This window comes from Psammomys obesus, unplaced genomic scaffold (genome assembly GCF_907164565.1).
Source record: "Psammomys obesus unplaced genomic scaffold, mPsaObe1.curated_primary_1811, whole genome shotgun sequence".
In the NCBI taxonomy this organism is placed as follows: Eukaryota; Metazoa; Chordata; class Mammalia; order Rodentia; family Muridae; genus Psammomys; species Psammomys obesus.
The window spans coordinates 5,198,338-5,219,530 of NW_026590809.1; the positions used below are offsets into that span (position 1 = coordinate 5,198,338).

General features: G+C 44.6%; 1 protein-coding gene across 5 annotated transcripts in view; it reads right to left on the reverse strand.

Moving 5' to 3' along the window:
• The window catches only part of Nr3c2 (nuclear receptor subfamily 3 group C member 2), a 324,977-nt gene that overhangs the window by 36,392 nt on the left and 267,392 nt on the right, over positions 1 to 21,193 (reverse strand). For all 5 annotated transcript variants that reach the window (XM_055609002.1, XM_055609005.1, XM_055609003.1 and 2 more), the window contains one exon: positions 20,464 to 20,608. In XM_055609002.1, coding sequence (XP_055464977.1) covers positions 20,464 to 20,608 — 145 coding nt within the window. The remainder of the gene's footprint in view (positions 1 to 20,463; positions 20,609 to 21,193) is intronic.

A 21,193-nucleotide genomic window follows, 5' to 3' on the forward strand; every position in this document is an offset into this window, starting at 1 on the left:
CTTGGGTCTCGGGCTTGAATCTCAGTGGCCGTGTTTGCCACATCAAGGAGTGAAGATGTTCTACTTAGCTCTTTCAGAAACACCTGTGACTTCCCATAAGGCATTTATTCTCTTACGGGTATTATGCCACCAGACATTTCAGCTTGCTTCTCTTACAGCTCCTTTCAGATTTTCGAGTTCAGGTTTAGGATGCCAGGAGCACACTTAGCACGCATTGCTTTGGCATTCTCTGTCTGCTGTGTGAAACTGTGTGGGCACTGGCTCGTGGAAGCCATGCTCTGGGAAGTTGTGGCACTGAAAACTGCCTTGAGTGTAAGCGCTTCACTCTTCTGGACCAGTTTTTACCACCATTTTCTCAGCCCTGGCGCTATTGGTAGGACTCGTGTAGTTTAAATCTGGACTCCACTTGATGTGGTCCAGGCTTGTGTTCCTTATTCCTTTCTGTTTCCTTGCCATGTCTACAGGCTAGTCAAAGAGTCGCTGAGTTTTATTGCTCTTGGTAGCAGAGTACTAGATTTGTGCATGGGTCTCTAGCACATGGAAGGAATGTCTTTGTGTATGTGTGTGGCATGTGCGTATGTGTGTGTGTGTGTGTGTATGTGTTCTAATGTGCACCTCTAAAGCAGATGTCTGCACCGCCTCCTCCTCAGCGCTCTGTGCAAGTGTGGAGGACAGAGAACCTCAGTTGTTGTTTCCCAGGTTCCATTTACCTCACTGTTGGAAACTTGGCCTCTCATTGGCCCAGCTCACTGGCCAGCACCTGTCAGAGATCTGCCTTCCTCTCCTTGCTAGTCACTAGTCCTGGGTTCCGGGTGGGCACCCCCATACCCAGCTTTTCACATAGGTTCTGGGGATTGAACACTGGTCCACATCTTTACAAAGAAAGCTCTGCACTTACTAAGCAAGCTATCTCTCTGGCTCTGCTTGCCCCTCCCTTTGAGATTGCCTATGTATTTAAGAGGGTTGTTTTGTGCAAAATTTTTGTGTGTTTAAGAAGGGAGACAGGCTTAGTTCATTTCTATTATTCTGTTAATTATAAGATTCTTAAACAAGGACCTATGTTCAACAAAGCATTTTAAAAGTCAAAAAGAAAATGAAAGACGAGTGCTAGGCATCAACTTTTCTCAAAATATATTTAACGATAAAAGAAGAAAGGAAAGGAAAAGGAATGGGAAGTAAAGAGAAACAGGAAACAAAGGCATGCAGATCTGCATATGATGGCAGTGGGAAGCAGAGGGACTATTCGTAATTTAGAGACAGTAAGATTAAGTGGCTCCCAGATGAAATTAGGCATTTTTGAAGAAAAAGTGGGGAGAGAAGGTGGCATTAAGGAGACCATAAAATAGGGGTGCCCATTTGAACTTGACACTGACTTCTGAAAGTGTCCTCATAATGTAATCTCTCTCTGTCTTTCTCTCACTCTCTGTCTCTGTCTCTGTGTGTGTGTGAGAGAGAGAGGGTTCACATTGGTGTGGAGATTAGAGGGAAGCTTAGCATGATACCCTAAGGAGGAAGGCGCCATCACTTGTGTTTTTGAGACATGGTTTTTCGGTAGCCTGGAGCTTTCTGTGTAGGCTAAGGCTGGCTGGCCAGTCCCAGGGACCCACCGATCTCTACTTCTCCAGCATGAACATTATAGCAACCACTGCAAACCTCTGATAGGGTCCTGGGAGTCAGACTCAGGTTCTGGCGCGTGGACAAGCACTTCACTGACTGAGTAGCCTCCCAGGCACCCTTAGGACAGGACGTTTCCAGTCCTACCCTACCTGCCCCACAGGGGAGCAAACACTTTTGGCTTTGAATGCAGGGCCTAGTGACACACAGCTCCAGAGGCCTGCAGCCCTGTGACTTCTGAGACACAGGCTTCTCACTGGCAAACCTCAGATTCCGATCTTGCATTGGAATCTTCACTCCTCAGAATGCATAACATACCTCGTGTTTCCAATGCATAACGCACCTTGGGAAGTTATATATAGAAAACATTTCTAGAGAAGTCAGTGGTCATTTTGATTGAAATGAGCCAAGAAAGCATCAAATTCTTAAAAGGTATGTTCAAGAAAAAAAGTCCATTTTATTATTACCACTTCTATATATAGGCTGACACACCAAGGGAAGAGGAGAGACAGCACAGATGTTCACAAGGAAGAGGTGACTTGCCTAGTGCTGAACAGGAGAAGTAAACACCTCCGTGTCAGAGCGTTTGTTAGGAAGGTGTGTTAACACAATATCTACAACGTAGAACAAAGGTCAGAGTCACCCTGCCTGAAAGCACCCAAGACGGCTCACGCGTGGCAGCACACCTAAAGAAAGCAATTTTTGTCACGCAGTTTGGAACAGCGTCCTTTAACTATTGGTTAAAGAGCCTTCCAGTCCTCCTGGCTGTGCCCAGGGAGAGTTCCTGCATACAAGAGTTGAGTTACTTCTCGCTAATTCTTATTACGTCTTGTAAGGACCTGGCAGGATGCGCATGAGCAATGTCGTACGTGAGGAAGCCGTGCTCCGAACCTCGATGTTTTACTTGAGGTCTCAGGCAGTGTTGGCCAGAGCAAATAGCTTTCTAGTCTCTCTTCCCGTCATCCAAATGCACAGAGCTCTTCAGCATGCCACTCATTTTGTAATCAATGCGTACATTGTTTTTCCTTCTGCATTATGTACTAGAACCTTTGTGTTTTCAAAGGGGGAAGCTGTTGCCCTCAGTATAGCTTGAAATCCATGAAGACCGGCTAGCCTGTACAGATGCACTAACTACACCACATTACTTTGCACAGTCAGATTTAATGTACAGAAAGGTCCTTCCAAATAGGTGAAAGCAGGGACAATATTTTGGCATGATCCTGGTATTAATGTGGCACTGTGCCTTTGCAGAAAGATTCTACTATATAATTTTATTCATCTCGTTTTGAACAGTATAATCAAGTATCATCAAGTAAGATTATACTTGACTACTTTGGAAAAGAAAAGCAACTCTGTATCCTGCCTCTAAAAATGAAAAGTAAATAGAGAACTCAAAGACAGCCTTGAACAGTGAACTAAGGTAGAGGTGGCAAAGAACTCCCGGGCCTCACGTGTAAAGAAAGGGCTGGCAGCCACTGTTTTCACTCCTAAGCACTAACATGCTTCCACATGGCCCTCTTTCCTATGCATCTTCTCAGGTGTGAAACAAGATAAACCGGAAGTGTGCAAATACAGCTCCTCAAATGGGCACAGAGAGCCAGATCCAAGCCTAAGAATCTCGGATTAGAACGTTAAGAAAGTTTTATGTTTACTTTCGATGAGTGCGAATGTTTTGCCTGTGTGGGTGCATTCCCACAAAGTGTGTGCCTGGTGCCCACGGAGAAAGAAAGCATCAGAAGAAAGAAAGAAAAAAGCCAGAAGAAAGCAGCAGATCCCCTGAAACTGAAGTCACAGATGGTTGTGAGCTCCTGCGTGTGGGAGGAAGAAAAACCGGGCTTCTGCAAGGGCAGAAAGTGCTCTGTTTGCCACTGGGCAATCTCTCTAGCCCCTTGGGTTAAACACATTGATGAACATAAAACTTGGACCACACACGTACCAGCACACACGTGCAGGTGTGTGGTCCTACGTGCAGGTCAGGAGTGCGGATGTGCTCTGCCGTGCCCACAGGCTGGGGAATTACTCAAAAGCACTTCGCCAGCTGGGAAACTAGTCCCAAACTTGCAGCTGTAGCTTCACCCGTCCTCTCTCCGGACACCCACGTCACCTACCTAAAACCACACTAGCTTTGAGGTGTTTCATCACATGACCCAGCCCCTCCCACTTGAACGCCACTTGGAAAAAAAGTGAATATTCACAGTGAGACAATGTTTTTGTTGTTGTTACTTTAAGAAAATTTGAGTTAGAAAAGTTTTCTTCTATAATAGTAGTAGGGATTAAACAAAGCCCCTTAAAATCAGGGTGGGTAGAGTAGTTAAAATTCATATAATTTGCCTATAAACCGACTAGTGTTAATGCATATCTAAAAAATTTGGACATCTGTGTTTAAATACTTACATATTTTTTTATTTTCCTTACTGTTTCTGGCTACCTATTATTAAAATGATCTCTCATCTATTTTATGCATAAAATTATGTATTTGTGGTATTATATGGTTTATAATCTTTTGAAATTCAAGTATTCCAAAGGATGACCTGGAACTAATTACTATTTCCTGGTTCAAGACTCAGTTCCTTCAGGAATGGGTCCCTGAGAGGAACCCAGGCTGCAGCAGGTGGTCCTATACCCAGGGACGTACAGGAAATACTAAATGGACTCAGTGGGCTTAAAAAACAAAGCATTGGCTGGGTGTGATGGTCCACACCGCTATTCCCGGCACTTGGGAGGCAGAGGCAGGCAGATTTCTGTGAGTTTGAGGCCAACCTGGTCTACAGAGCGAATTCCAGGACAGCCAGGGTCATACAGGACAGTCCAGGACAGCCAGGGTCAGCCAGGTTTCTCCCTAGAGAAACCCTGTCTTGAAAAAACAAAAACAAAAACAAATATAAGCAAATAAAAACCACGCATATGAAGTTTGGAGACATAAGTGGTAGGGGGATATGGGGGGTTTGGAAGGAAAGGAACTGGGAGTGAACTTGATCAAAACACACGTGGTGCACGTAAGAAACTCTCAAGCAATGAGAAATGCGGCACACTCTTGCTCTTTTATCTCAACAGTACTTGCTATCCTGTATTACGGGCAGAATCAATTGAATAGTAGGTTCAATGAAGCATTCTGGTTTTGATAGCCAGGTATGGTCTTATCCAACTAAAAAACAAGCTTAAGATCCCTACGTAGATCTTTACGTCATTCCTCTACGTAGATGTCCATCTGGTAGCTACTGATGGGAACGACAGTCTCAGAATCACAGTTTTGTTCAACCATGACACATGTATGTATCTGCTCAGCCAAGCTGCAGGACCCTCCCAGCTCCAGGCGCCTGCGGGCCTCAGAAGCTCGTGATGGCTTGCAGAGGCTGCCCCTGCATGACCTTTCGGAGGACGATCCCAGCTAGGTCCTTCCAGGGTGGGCGTGTGTGTGTGTGTGAGATGCATGAGTGTGCACAGCATACGCGTGGGTATGTGCGTGCGCTTTCCACCCGCCTTCCCAGACTCTTACTAGCAGTTTCTCTTCTGAACCACACTGACCACAGGCTCATCTGGGCTACCTTTGAGGTGCACATTTTAGGTGGACATATAACACCCATTTAACCGTCTCCTGGGTGCTATTCCTGACATTCAGGCAGCTCCCTAGAAAGTTAAGAAATCACAAAGATGGGAACAGTAAGGAATGGAACTCTGTCCCTAGAAACAACCTTTATGAAAGAGCTCTGCTTGTTTGCCATGCAGCTGCCAGGGACGACTTCCACTGTGGTGGTGGTGGAGGTGGTGGTGATGGTGGTGGTGGTGATGGTGGAGGTGGTGGTGATGGTGATGGTGGTGGTGGTGGTGGTGGTGGTGGTGATGGTGGTGGTGGTGGTGGTGATGGTGGTGGTGGTGGTGATGGTGGTAGTGGTGGTTGTGGTAATGGTGATGATGGTTGTGGTGATGGTGGTGGTGATGATGGTGATGGTGATGGTGATTGTGGTGGTGGTGCTGATGGTGGTGGTGGTGGTGGTAATAGTGGTGATGATGGTGTTACCATCCTCCTTACAAGAGAACTATGATATACTGATCTTAAACTTGGGCCTGGAAAAACTTCTTTCCTTTTTGTTGAGACAGGGTCTTCTAACTGTGTAGCCCCAACTGGCCTAGAACTCACGATGTGGGCCAGGCAGGCCTGCAGCATGCCTTGCCCCCCAAGGAACTGAAGGCCTGTGATACCATGCTCGGGTAGAAAAAGCTTCTTAAAGTTAAATTTTACTTAAATGATCCTGTAAGACTTGATAGTATATCAACTGAAAACACGTGTACACCCACGCTCATGGCAGCAATATTCATGGTAGCCAAAAGGTGGAGGGAACGCAAGTGTCCATCAACAGAAGAATGGATATATAGAATGAGGTACATGTACATAACAGAATATTATTCAGCTTTGAAAAGGAAATTCCTTCATGCTGTGTCACATGAATGACTCTTCAAAATATTTACATTATTATTATTGTTATTATTGTTTGTGTGGACACGTGCATGTGTGTAAGCATATGCTGCATACAAGTGGGTATATGCATTTGAGTTCAGCTCATGGAGGCCAGAGGAAGTGGAGTTATCCATGATGGTGCGCTGACGGGCTGAGGTGCTGAGAATCGTATCTGGGCTCTTAACCATCTGTCTGGCTCAGCGTGAACGGATCTTTATGTTGTACAGCAAGTAAAATAAGTCACTCACTAGTGATAAACACCGTATGTTTTCACCAGTGTGGGGTTCTGAGTAGTCAAATTCATGGGAAGCAGAACAGGGCCTTGGTGACAATGAGAGACACAGCGTCAGCTTCATGTGGTGAGAAAATTCTGTTATTACTTGCACAGTGATGCAACTGTATTTTACTCCCCCGAGCTGAACACATGAAGCATCAAGATGGCAAGTCTCATATGTATTTTCAATCCTACCAAGTTTTGGGGAAAAATGACTCTTTCTAAATCATCATCTTACTGTACAGAAATTATGAAACTGAAATTGTGCAGCTTCTGTGAGGGCTGAGGGTTTATAGTCTCTTCTTTTATAAGACACCAACATCTCTCTTCTCGTTTTCACAGCTTGCCTTTGCCTTTCCATGTTGTCAGTCCTCCGTGTTACCATACGTGTGTTTTAATGCAAGCTGCACTCAAGGCTTTTAGAAAGCAGGAGAGGTAAAAGTTCTTCAATAAACCACGGTTACAAAAGGTCACCCAGAAACAGTCCCCAAAGGCCTGTCTGTTACAGTGCTGGTGCTCTATGGGGAAGAAGAAAACACTTTCATGGCTCACTCTCCTGCCATTTACTTCGTGTAACCCTGTCTCGCTGGCTGATGTTCTAAAGGCCTAAGGACAGGCTCGCCAGCTCCACCAGCCGCAGGCCTGAGGAAAAGAACGACAGTGCTGTTCCTCCACACCCTTCAGCAAGAGCGCACTGACCTGTCTTCTCACCTGCACACCTCTAAGGCGTGCAGGACAGGGCTTTGGGAAGCGCTGCAAAAAGACAACTGAAGTACTCCAGAGTCAACCCTGCGGTAAACCCAGCTGACTGCCCACACTGGGCTCTCCGCCCTATTCAAGAGCAGGACACAGGCCATCCCGTGACCGGCTTTCACACGGCACATGTTCAAATGATGGGAGGTGAGCTGTAAAAAAGCATCTTACAGTGATGGTGAATCTAAGCTTCTGCTAGCTGAGCTGTTGAGGCTGGGTGAACACCCTGGAGTTTCTGGACTCTTACAAACAGGCCCTCCATTAAGGACATTTGGTTTTCTAGTAGCCAGCCATAATTTCAGGAAATTGCCTTTGGGACCAAGTGCGGTGTGTCGTCATGAGGCAGCATTGGCCTCATAACAGTGAGTCAGATAACTCGATCTCAGCAGACTGGGACACTGCATACTACATCATCAGGTTGGGACAAATCGAACATCCTGCTCTGCGGACAGTGTAACAGATGGCTCCTGACTCGTGCTTGTCATTAAAACACACACACACACACACACACACACACACAACTAGCAATCAAAAATAGTCCCTCCCTCCAAATCTTAATGAGAATAAAAATTACTTCAATTTGAATCTTAAAAGTATTCAAGTTTGCCATTTCTCCCCACCACCGTGGTCATCAAGAGATTGTTCTTGAACTGACAAACAAGAACCAGACGAGGCACTCTTGCTAGTTGTGCTCCTGATGTTCGCTCCTTGGGTGTAGAAGCGACCTGCAGTGGTGGAGGCCAGCTGTCAGGGCCAGGATCACTGTGCGAATTCTACCTACGCTTGCTTTTCTGGACTTCCCTTGGAGAGAGACTTGCAACCCAGTGGTCCTTAGGACATTCATTTGTTCTCCATTAACCTCCCATAGAGTGTTCTACAACTAGTTAGAAGCCAACCCAGTGGTTCTTCTTCACCTAAATTCATGTCCCAAAAGAGATATGTTTTCATAAAACTGTCACTGGATTTTAGCACCTCAATTTTCACTGACTTCAATGGATGATAATTACAAATAATACATGACACAAAACTAGAAGAGGCCTGGTGACGTTTCCGTTGTCACGTCCCACTGACAGTCATGGGAGTGTAGGGAGAAAAGTGTTTGGGATTTTCCCCCCATAAATATTACACATGACATTAAAAAAAACATTCACTCATACTACAGCTTTAAAATTCTCAACAGCTCATTTGGCAAAGTACTTGCCTTGTAAGCATGAGGACCAGCGTCTGACCCGCAGACCACATGCAAAAAAATTAAAACAACAAAAACAAAGCACAGGTCTGGTGGCACATACTCTTAATCTGAGTGCTGGGAAGGCAGAGAGGCAAAAAGAAGCTTGGGGCCTGCTGGCCAGACAGCCTAGACAAGTTGGAGAACTTAGAACAGTAAGAGTTCCTGCCTCAAAAAACGAGGCACACACTTCATAAGAAATGGTGGCGCCTGAAGTCTTGGCCTTCAGAGACATGCACACGATTATGCACCCACACCAATAGATAAAATAACCAGTGATTCCTTCCAGGTAGCACGCTAGCTTGGGGTACAAGAAAGAAAGCATGCAGCCTTAGCTACCTGCAAAACCTCAGGTTTTACAAAATGTAAATTTGGGGTAACGGGAACCGCATCACACAAATGCTGAGCAGAAGCTGGTGCTGTATTCCTTCAGCTGTGCCCTCCCCAGCCACTACCAATGTAACTAACTTGAAAAAGGTGATTTCTGAGCAGCTTCTCAGGGTCACTTCCAGCGTTGTGGAGGTACGCTTGTCTGTGAGGTCAGTGGCCGGATAAGCCGCAGTATGGTGAGGTGACCATCAGAACAGTGAAGGTCCAAGAGAATCCCAGATCATCATCTGACAGCAGCCGGGTCTGACCACTTGGCAACTCACCAGCGCTCTGCTCCCACAGGCAGCAGGGATCCCCCTCCAGCAGGAACTGACTGGACACTTTACCATGTAGCAAACTGATGTTGCTTTTGACTTTTCTTTGGGAGGGGAGTTTATCCTCACTCTCATCATGAACCTGACCATAGTAGCTTACTTATTCCAAAACACTTCTTAGGAGGTTAAGTGGACTCTTGGAGGCAACAGTTATTTTAAGGTTTAAACTAAACTGAGGGAGGCCAGCCCCAGAGCTGCAGTTCTAAAACACAGGAGAGAGTGCTCAGCACCTAATAAATGCTCACTGGCTTAAGACTTGTTACCTCATATTACCACAGAGTCGGGCTGCTACATACACGGTTTTACATAAGCTAACCAAGGTGCATCATGTGCCAGGGCAATGGTACCCACAGGGGCCCTCCCCCTTGTCTGAGGAGAAGGAGAGGAGAAAATACATGCGTGCATGTGGGGTGGGGATCACTGGGAGGAGAGGAGGGGCTACAATCAGAATGTAAAGTGAATAAATAAAATTTTAAAATATCAACACCACTTGCATCTGAAGCAAACATGTAGAGACTTTTTCTTGTTGTTATTTAGTGGGAAATACAGTAGCACAATTATTTCCCCACCATCCCAATGGCTTCAGCCAGAAAGTATCTAAAGGAGGTCTGAAGGGTGAGGGAGGGTGTGTGTCGGTTTACTCTTGTAGATCTGGTATCCATGGAGATCCCTTTCTGATCTCCTCTTGGCCATGAAGGGACAACAGGGTACATAGAAAGCAGGTAAAAAGCAACTGACTGACTAGTTCATTTTCAATTACCACATCTTTTTATAGGATGTAGATGCTAATAGAAGGTGAGAAAGTTCAGTGGCTAGTTTTCCCTCACACAGACACCCTGTGGATATGAAGAAGTCATTTAGTTACTTACTTGTAAGTAACTCTAGTTATTTACTTGTAAATGGGAAACGTAAAAGGCATAAAAGGCAGGGATTTTACCCAATCACTATTGAAAGCACAGAATGCGAACAAAGTTAACAGCCAACTTATGAATGTTAACTAGACTACTTAGGAAAAAAGTGAGGATGAAACAGTTTCCCTCGCCGCCGTCCAGGTCTGTATCCACCAGCTCCTGGCAGAGGCGGCCTAATGAAGCCAAGGCCTTGGGTGCTAGCACCTCGGCCCTGGCCTGTGAGAAGGACATCTGCTCTGGTGAAGCGGCAGTGCAGTGTCTCCCCGGGGGCAGTGCCGTGAAGCCTCGCAGAGGTGACTGGTGATTGGGGTTAGGGTCAGGACAAGCCCTACAGCAACTCTGCCTGTCACAGGGTCACTGACTTCCTTTTCTGGGAAAGTCTTAGCTGAAGAAAACAAGCCAAGAGCCAAGCTCTGTTTCCAGAGCTGTCAGTAAATCTGGTAATCAAACAGGGTCCTAGGGCATCATAACTCTAGATGAAGAAGACCTTCCTTTGTTTCAGTTATTCTACAAAAGCTGATGGCATTGTCTGCTTGAGTATAAAAAAAAGAATGTTCAACTCAATTAATTTATTAGACGTTGGTCATGTGTCCCCTCTTATTACTGATTCTGAACATCTGTCACCGAGTAGATTTTGTTCAGGACATTATGAACAACTGCATCATTCATTACGGGGTGAAAGGAGTGTGATGCCACCCAGACACTACACCAGCCATGACATCCATTTCCCATAAGACATGCATATTGCATGATGCCACACAGAGCTCATCAGGGCATAGCCTCAGTGTTTATTCGGTTTATCTGTTTATACAAAATCACTAGTAAGGATGGCGGGAGATATGCAGCTGGCGTTTTCTAATCTTCCCCTTAACCCGAAAGTCAGAACCGAGGGCTGTGTTGTTGCTCTTTGATGTCTAAAAGCAACGTGTGAAGACCAGGATTTCTAATGTGTCAGTTTCCTGTGTCTCCCAGGCAGGTCTCGGGCCGGCAGTTTACAGCAGTTTGGCTGGAAGGAGGGGTGATTGTAAGGAAAACCCCTTCTTCATTGTGAGGTTCCACACAGAGAACTGGGTGTGCACGGACGCGGCCATCAAATGCCAAGGACACTTGCCGAGACAATGGGTCCTGTGACCGTGGCCCGCTCCCAGTTCCTGTGCCCCAACTTCCCTGCCAGTGTGATGGCACAGGTCTAAATCATGCCATTCGGGGCTGTACTAGTTACTTTTCTCTTTGCATTTGCTACGAATAAACACCTGACAAGAAACAACTTAAAGTAGAAAGGGTTGGTTTTGGCTTACAGACTATGCTATCAGGGAAGGCCTAGCGAAGGAGTATAGAAACCCAGGCTGGTCACACTGCTTCCACTGTCAGGAAGCAGAGAGAGGGGGAACGAAGTGAGCCTATGTACTTCTTCCAGTTAGGCCCCAACTCAAGGTCTCCAGTTGGGACACAAGCCCACGTGGGACATTTCACATTCAAAGCACAATGAGGTCTTTGTCAAGTTGTCAGGGCAAGTTTGGACACCTTTGTGGGGCACAGCAACCGTTCTCCTGGGAAGTACTGCTGTTTGGAAGCAACCACAGAGTGCACTGGGAAAGCAAAAGAAGCCCTCTCATGGGACGCCAATCCTGCTGTTGGCTTCGTCTTGAACAGTGCAACTTCCAGAACCTCGAGAAACACATCTGTGTTGTGTATAGATTGCTTAATGTTTGGCATTTTGCTATAGTGGCACAAACAGACTGAGATAAACAATGGGGAAAAACTAACCATAAATCAACATCAGTCCATGGAGTTAGGCTGAGAATGGAGGCTTCCATGATTTCAAGACTACGATGGGTCGTGTTCTGAGGAAAAAGTTTTCCATTTAGGGGAACAATCTTACCTCAAAATGTACTGCTTCTATTGGAGTGAGACAGCCACTTTGCCCAGGCAGTAATCTTCTATCTGGAAAAGCCTACAAAACCTCTGTCATTCTTATTTTGAGAGTTAAGATAATGTTCTGTAATGTTTTTATTTAATAGATGCAAGATCTGATGATGTCATTCTACTGTACAAGAGACATGGTGAAGGGCTGTAAAGACAAAGATGGGAAAGACAAAGTGTGATGTGGAGAGATAGAAAAGAAGGAAATGAGGCTGCGAGCATGGGTGGGCTGGTGTCCTCTGTGGGGGGACAGCCGCTAGAGTTCACAATGACCATGTTCCCTTTTTATTCCTGCAGCACCCACCTGTGAAACTTTGTCACCTGCCATTTGGCTTCATTACGCCAGTCCTCTACTCATGCACTTATGTCACGAGTCCAGCAATTCGTCAGCCATACTGGGGGACACTAGAGAAGAGACTGCATTATTTACTCTTCTGTAGTTTTTGCCATAGTCGCCGTGAGGCTTTGATTGCTGTAGATATTCTGCATAGTTATTACTGACTGGAAAGTTGCCAGCCACTGCTCAGACATTTTTGGATTCTTTTTTGAGGAGTATATGATTTTTGTGCACGGTGACGATATGTGTGTGTCCACGTGAGCCGGAGTGTGTGTGTGTGTGTGTAGTTAGCAGAAATTGCTTTCCACCCGGTTTTGAGACAGGTCTTTGTCCATTGGCTGCACGCACCAGGCAAGGGGACTCTCCTGCCTCCGTCTCCCATCCAATTGTATGAGTGCTGGCATTACAGATGTGCGCCATTACAGCTGGCTTTACGTGGGCTCTAGGGATCCCAACGCAAGTTCCCATGCTTGCATGGCACTCACTTTCCCCGCTGAGCCAGTGCCTCGTCCATGTTCTTAAATTTCAGCGGAGTAATGAAGACACTCAATTTCATGTCCAGGGAAGTGAGTGGGCATTCATTTATGGCATCTTTAAAATCCGTGCGTCGGCCTCACACAACCAGTCACAGCAGACTGAATGTGAGATGCAGAAAACACGCTTAAAGCAACTACTTCCCATATGAGCCAGATTAAAGAAACGACTTTTCAAAACCAAAACAAACAAAAGACAAAATGATATTCCTCTCCTAATGTTTGGGGGGAAAGTGGTTACTTTTGTAAAATGATTATGTGGTATTATTTATAAGAATGCAATGGGCTTGTTATCTTCGTCCTATTTTTGTGGTGTTGGGGATTAATCCCAGGGCCTTACGCATACGAGGCCAGCGCTCTACTGCTGCCTGACATACACACCCATGTTGTTATCTTTAAATAAATTGGCAGGTCCATAGTCCTAAAATTCTGCTTGTAACTATCAATAAACACAACTTCTAGAAAGAAAAGGTCTTTGTGCTCCAGAGATAAAGAGGCCCTGGAACCAGCAGGTTTGTGAACTGCTGGTTGCTAATCCTCTGACACAGCAGATGAGAAATGAAGGCTATAAAACAAAGCCATTCACCTGACAGCAGCAAAGTAGTCAGCAAGAAGAATTTATGTATTTATTTTAGTATGTACGTGTGTGTGGTCGTGCACATACACACAAACATACACACACGATAGGTTAGTGTACCCACACTGCATACTGTGGGGTTGTTAGAGGACAACTCTGCTGAGTGGGTTCTCTCCTCCTACCCAGTGGGATCTGAGAACCAGACTCAAATGTTCAGGCCGAGTGCATGCACCTCCACCTGCAGAGCGATCTCGCTGGCTCTTCATTTGTTTCTTTCTAGTAAAATGCCAGAACCTAAGGAAACACAATCACCTCTTCAGAGCCCCTCCTACACATACCCCACTTAATAAAACGAGTTTGGGCGTATGGGCGAAGGTGGGGGATGAAAGACAACCAGATTCACTCTCCTGGACAACGTAAAGAAAAGGGATAACCATGTGAACTCCCTTCCATTCTAGACATGTCTGACGAGAGTGCAGGAAATGCTTTGTGTATCATCATAGTTCACCTGTCTCCCTTAACCAGGGTTTGTCAGTTCCATAAAAATGATCATCTTTGCTCTTCACACCCTGTCCCCTATATAGGAGAAGAGCCTAGAGTACTCTTTAGTTAATGAATTAATTTTTTAAAATGAATAAATGTTGTAGTAGAAGGAATTGAATCAGAACTTTGCATGCTAGCAAGTGCTCTACCCCTGAGGTACACGCCTAAACCTTTATAATATTTAGTGTGAAACTGAGCCTCCTAAGTTGTCCAGGATGGCTTTGACCTTGCTGTGTAGCCCAGACTGGCCTTAAACTTGTGCTCCCCCACCTCAGTCTCTAGAGTAGCTGGGGTGAAATGCATAAGTCACCATGCCAGCGTTTTAGCGAGCTTTTTTCTCTGTGAAGACACTGAACTACCACAGGCTGTGTCTGGACTGTAACAGTGTCTTCTGAGCACAGCACAGACTGGCTCTCCCATGCAGAACAGAAGTGCAATGAAGAAGCCCAAATCTACGTACAGGTGCTTGTCTCCCCGGGGGTGGGCCACTCCTGAACATTCCGCAATACAAGGTCAAAGTGGGAACTGGGTAGCACAAGTTCCTATTTCACCAAATTACTCTACTGTCTGTAGACACAGGAGCATGCGACATTACACTGAAAAGAACGGACACCGCACCTCTGCAAAAGGCCCCAAAGCCATCAGCTTTAACTGACTTATTCCTGGCCACCTGACCCAACCCTGCAACAGAATCGCTGCAGAGAAAATAGTTTTTGTCTATAAAGTTTTCAGTGAAGAAACTTAGCGATTTTATTTATATGTAAGAGTGCTTTCAGCGGAAGAGAACAAAGCCCTATGAGAATGTTAACTGAAAAAAGCAATATGCTAATATCTAAGGCACAGCGCATTATGGATAATGTATGATCTTAAATTGGTGTGGAAGCAGGCTGCCTGTGCTTCGCCTGCACGTAGCGCTTCTGGCCGTGTTTGCTACATCATTGTCACTCTCTAGGATCCCAGGACAGTTACAGGCAACTGTGTTCAATCTCATATTCATCTTGCCTTAATTTCCTCCTCTCCTCAAAATCACTTAGCTTCATTAACTCTTCAGGAAATTTCTCAAGTGCAGTAAGAGATACCATGTAAACAATGCTGAAGGGGCAGGAGCATTCTTGAAGTAAAACTGAGATGAAGTCTACAGGAATGACTCAGCTTCAAAGGTCAGAGATGTTGAAAGGATGCAAAAGCAGGTTAAATTCCACTGGACTCTCACTTCTGCTCATGCTAGAAAGACTATCAACAAACCAAAATTAGTTACTGAGTAACAATGGCAGATAAAGCACTAGGTTAGACACCACCACTGATGTTTAAAAGCATATTTTCTCTGTGGAGTAGTCAAGGTACAGACAGTACAGAAATCACCAAAGACTTACACAGAGATGAACCAGCTTTAAAGAGGTCTGGTGTGGCCGAGCACCTGCCTCAGTCTCCTGTTTGTTTGTTTGTTTTGGCCTGGGTTTCCCCATGGAGCCTAGGCTGGCATTTGGACTCTTGCTCCTCTGCTTCTGCTTCCCCAGGACTGGGATGTGTGGCACCATGTCCAATTCTAACTCTTATTTCTTATCATTATGATAGGTTGATCAAAGGAAAGGAAAAAGGTTTTAAAAACTAAGGGTGATGGAGGGAATGCTTTGCTCAGAGAACCGCCCCTGTCTTTCATGTGTCCTCACACGCGCTGTTGTGGCTTGCGTGGGAACCACCCACAGTAGGATAGGCTCACGTATTTACACACTTGGTCCTCCGCTGGTCAGGAACTACATAGTAAACCCTTTCAGCCTTGAGTTGCTTCAGGGAGAAAGCAGCTAAGACCCGTATGTGCACAGTGCTTCTTGTTTGCAGAAGTTCCCCGAGCAGTTTTTTGCTAACTCTCTCTTCAGGCATAATCCTACTCTAGTCTACTTTTGTGGCAAAGATGAATCCCATTTCTGAGTGACAATGTTTGTTCTCTGCGGGCAGCAGCTGACCACTTTCTACAAATACCACATTTCCTCTGAGAGTCTCAAACTCAACCATCTCTGAGAACCAGGTATGTGTGAAAAGGACTAGTGGATAGCAGACACTGGGCAACGGCCCACCATCTCAATAACCAGACTACTTACTTGGCTCTCTAGCTGCTGTTGAGCTGAGATTTTCACAGGTACACTAAAAAGAGAAGAGGCAGGCTCTTCATCCTACCCAGAAGTTAAAGAAAGAAGAAGAGAAGAGAGGGGTTCAGTAAATGTTAGTTCTTTTATCTAAATGAAAAGGCAGTCGGTGCATGCCTGTGTGTGTGCATGCCTCTGTGTGTGTGTGTGTGTGTGTGTGTGTGTGCATGTGTGTGAGTGTAAGACAGGCTTGGATAAAAAGAAGAAGAAGGAAGGAAGGTTACATACTGGAAACCATAAAATCCTTATTAGAAAGGAGAAAGGGCAGACAGAGGAAGGCACTTAGAAGAAGCTAGTACCGAGGAAGCTGGCCCAGATTCACCCCACCTGCAGGACCTGCCATTTTGTCACTGGATGTAATACCTACTCCAGTGGCTTGGGACCTCAGTGATTTGGGGTGAGGGAGTCATATCATGACTCCAGCCACCCCCGGCACCAGAGGACTGTGCACAGAAACACTCCTGACACACGGACACTCTCTCAGCCAGGCCTCTTGAAGTTCAGAGTGTTGGGTGCAAGGCACCCGCAGACACTGTTTTTTGGGAGGATGACTGGGGAGGGCCATCACTGAGGACAACTGGAAAGCATCAACATAGTGACCCAGCAACCATAGTGACCCAGGAACATAAAGGGGTTCACAGCGCCATGGAAACAGGACATGAAGTGATTGATTGTTGAGCTGTCTGTTCAAATGGCGTACAGTGTCACAGTCAGCACAGTAGAAGGAAGGTATGGATTGGCTTCACTCCTGGTACCTTAGCCGAGCTGGCCTGTCTTCCTTGAAGATCAATCTGCATCCCATGAAGAGGCTGGAGAGGCGGCACTAAATCCCACCTGACCCCCGCTCTCCCCAACAGTCTTGGTACCACAATAACACTAGGCTCAGATGACAAATATCACCACTAGAGAGAGATTGTATATGCCTTCAATATTTGATTTTAAAATACTGGCCAAGACTTAAAAGGAATTGATGAAATACATAATCTTAATTTTAGGGGGAGAAAAAAAAAGAAAGAAAAAAAAGAAAAAGGAAAATCTTTCATTATAAGCTTAAGAGGGAGCTTTAATATGTGTGTTGGACTGATAAGAAGCTGGAATAGTTGCAGTGATCTGCAGCAATACGTAGTGTATTGTTTCAAGGTAGAGTTGAATAATTAATCATTTAATACATATCTAAAAAGTTTTGAATTTATAATAAGAAAAGTTCCATGCTAAAGTATTAACTCATATTTTCACCTCAGAATTTAATGAAAAAATTGGAAATAATGTTTCCTTTATTTTTCCCCATTTCCCACCTCTCCTCCAGCTTAATATTACTAATATGTAGCTGAAGAATAAGATCATTAGGCATCGTCAGACTCATTTCAAAGGCCAGCACAAGCAACCACCTACAAAGTTTTGTTCAGACACACCACAGCTTCATATCACACATCTATACCATAACTTTCATTCCTGTAACCAGAAATATGAATTCTGAAACCCCCTCCAGGCCAATTACTAGACTGGTGGGTTAATTTGTTCAATAATTAATCTATCTGGCAAATATTTACAGAGCAGCTATTATGCCCCAGGCTCAATGCTAGATGCTAGACAGAAAAAAAAAAAAAAAACAACAACAAAAGATTCTGTCAGTCTGAAGCCAATATTAGGGACTAGCTAACCCTTTTAAAATAAGGTGTTTTTTCTTTCATTTTCTGTGTTCAAAAGGAGTCTTCTTGGTTTCTTTGTTGGACATTTCGTCTTCCGATGTTGCATACATTTTAAGATTAATACTTGACCTCAAAAGCAAAGGCCACAAAAAGAAACAGGTGTATTATACTTCATAAAGGACATCTGTGCATCATAAAATACTAGAAAGGGTTGGGTGTGTGGGCATGTGGGCATGTGTTTCCTCTGTACTAGCTTTGCCTAGTGTGCATGAAGTCCTGAATCTAATGCCCAGTGCTACATAAATCCGTGGCATGTCTACAACCCAGCACTCAGGAGGCAGAGGTAGGAGCATCAAAAGTTCAAGGTCATCCTAGGCTCACACTGAGTATAAGGCTAGCTTGGGCTACAGAAGCCCAATCCCAAAATCAACAAACAAATAGTAAACAAAACACTTTCTACTTTCAAAAATTGAAAGAAAAAAAAAAACCTAACAGATGGGAGTAAATAATTACAAATCACATAGAGTTAACATCCAAAATAAATAAAGGATTATGACCAAAGAGCAACATAATAATCAATGTAAAAAATGGGAAATGGCCTCGACCTAACACTTCTCCAAAGAATACACCAGTGGCTAGTCAAGAAAGCCCAACACTACCAGTCACCAGAGAAACGTAAAGCCTAACTTTAATGAATGGTCATAGTTAGCAGGGTGAATATTCAAAGAAAAAAGTGTTGGCATGATTATGGACACATTAGAGTCAGTGATCAGGGTGCCAATTCCACAAGGGGAAACTGAAGGTCAGGAGCCACTGTGCCTCTGGGCATGCTCTCTCTCAGCTACTCTCTAGGTACTCTTGTTCTGTGTGCATTTCTGTTCCGATACATTATTTAATGCACACTGTTGGACCATCAGCACAGAGCCCATGGCAGCGATGGAGCTCATGACTGTGTGACGCTTTCCTTCTCCACGCGGCACCATGCCAGCCTTGCTGAGCTCAGCGGCATCAGGCTGCACATTAGCACTGCACTCTAGCCATTTTAAAGAGGGACATTACCAAGGAAAGCACAAAGCTGCACAGAATGTAGCAGAAAATAGAAATCGTAAAGGAGGCTTGCGCACAGTCTCAAAGCTGAAACAGAAAGGCACTCTCTAGTGAGATTTATTTTGCATTCTACCTACGCCATGGATGACGGATAAGATACTGTGTGTGTCTTGATGAGATTGAAATTAGGCAAATCCACAGAGAGAGAACACATAAATGATGAGGACCAGCTACATACCAATAAGAGAATAGTGCTCAGCCATAAAAAAGGAATGGAAGTTGAAGACACGCTTCCGTGTGGGTAAGCACGGACAATACATTTAATGAAAATAAGCCAGGCACAAAAAGACAAGCAATGCATGATTGCATGCCTATAAGGTGTCTAGAAGCCAGGAAAGCTCGTAGTCCTAGGAATTCAGACTGCGGTAATTGAAGAATAATCACCCAGAGTATTTGGAATATCAGCATGGGATCATAAAAAAAAGTGCTGGCAGTAGAGTTTGGTGATGGCTATAAAATAGCACAAACATCAGAGTATTCTCTTCAGTGGCAAATTTTACATTTTATGAAAATGGGATATACGTTCTTAGGAAGATTAGGCAGATCATGTTGATCTTCCGTTCAAACAAAATCAAATGCACAAAAGCCAATCAAAACCTTCCGGTGGCACTGAGAGACCTGGATGCTTACTATTTAGCAATATCAGCTGATGACTGAGGAAAGACAAGTGAATTTAAAATGTGCGTGCCGGCTCTTTGGCTTTACTTTTGGTGAAACTTTATGCCACACTAGGATTATTCTGATCTCTTGACACAGTGGAGCTGTCTCAAGAACCCATGATGTTCTTACGCTCTCTCTGGAACAAAATAGTTGTGCTGGCAGACCACATGAGCAGATGACCACAGGCATTACTGTGGGATGATGTTTCTCTCCTCTACCACCCGCATCTGTCATCTGATACCCTCATTCTAGAAGTCTCTACATGCTCGTCTCCAGAGAAAGCCCGCTGTTGGAGGATGCCTGTAGTTGCTATCATAATTCCGGTGTTCCCTTAAATATTTTTTGACCCAACAATTACAAAGAGGCATTGCCGAATGTAAACACACAAGAAATGTGCTAATGTGAAATGCAAACACCAATAAAACGTAAACTTAAAATGGGAAGGCATTCATAGCCAAAGGAAAGAATCTGCTAAAATCTGTTCGGCCTTTAAAAATGCATCAGAAAACAAAAACAAAACAAAAAAATGTTTCACTGCAGAAGAAGGTTTTGGCTTCTTTTATGATCGGAAGGAAGGGTAATCATGATTGTCGTGAAAACACATCGAGCAGCTGTGCACAGTTAACAAAAGAACCGTTCTATGACGCTTTCAAAAACTGGCACTTTAAATATTCACATTTCCTAGAAACGAGCCTCTTTCCAACTGGAGCAGATACCAAAGAGATTGCTTTCTATTAATCATGGCCTTGTACCAGGTGAGCCTCAGAGCCAACTGGATGGCTTTCTCTTGGGACAATTCCCACATACATGATGTAAGAGTTCCACATACTGATTTATTATTGACACTCAGACTCTATGTGTATGGCACAGAACTATAAAGAGTGATTTTTTTTTAAGTTTTCAAAATTCAATTTCCGATAACCCTTAAAAAATGCTCGTTTCAGTAGATTCTTTCACACTTGTACATCTGGCATAGAGATAATTTTTAAAAAACAGCATAACGAATAATTCTGCAGTTTGTTTTATGAGAGCTAATTAATAGGTACTTACTCATTAAAGACTAGGTCTGGTGCAAAGTAGAGAAATTGGCTGTTCGTATGTTTGTACGATCTCCAACTCAAGGCAAATGATGATAGACACATCCAAGAATACTGGATGAGGGTAATTTGGTCCTCAAGAGGCAAGTTTTTAAATCCTAGAGAACAGAACAATTAATCACCGAAAGACACTTAGCATGTGAGTACATTCCAGGAAGGAGTCAGCCCTCACTACCTTTCTTAACAGACACGAATCAATTCCACAGACATCCACGGGGCTGCGTGCCTGGCTCTGCACAAACCTTCATTTTGAATTCGCACTAAATGTTTGGTGGGGGAGGCAGTAGCGAGCTGCTGGGAGAAATCACACTGAAGAGTCCCATCGGGGTTCTGCTTTGATAACGAATACACTCAAGAAGTTATATTCACCTGCAAACCCCGCTTCATTCCCACCCAACCCACAGCACCAGCTTAAGGGGGAGTTTTACTGTCACCATCTGCATCGTTGCAAGAGGAGAAAAATTTTAGTCTTTTTGACTTTGTAGTCCCTAAAGAAATCTTACTCCTTGCTCCCCCCCTGCCTGGGATACCAGCTGCAGACAGTTCTGAGCAGGGCAGGCATTCTTGCTCTGGCCCCTGTGCTTTTCTCACTCCTATTTCCAGCTGTGTCGTGCCCTCGGAAACAGCTGTTTTCCTGTTTGTTTGTTTGTTTGTTTGTTTTGTTTTTCCTTAGCCTGCAGGTT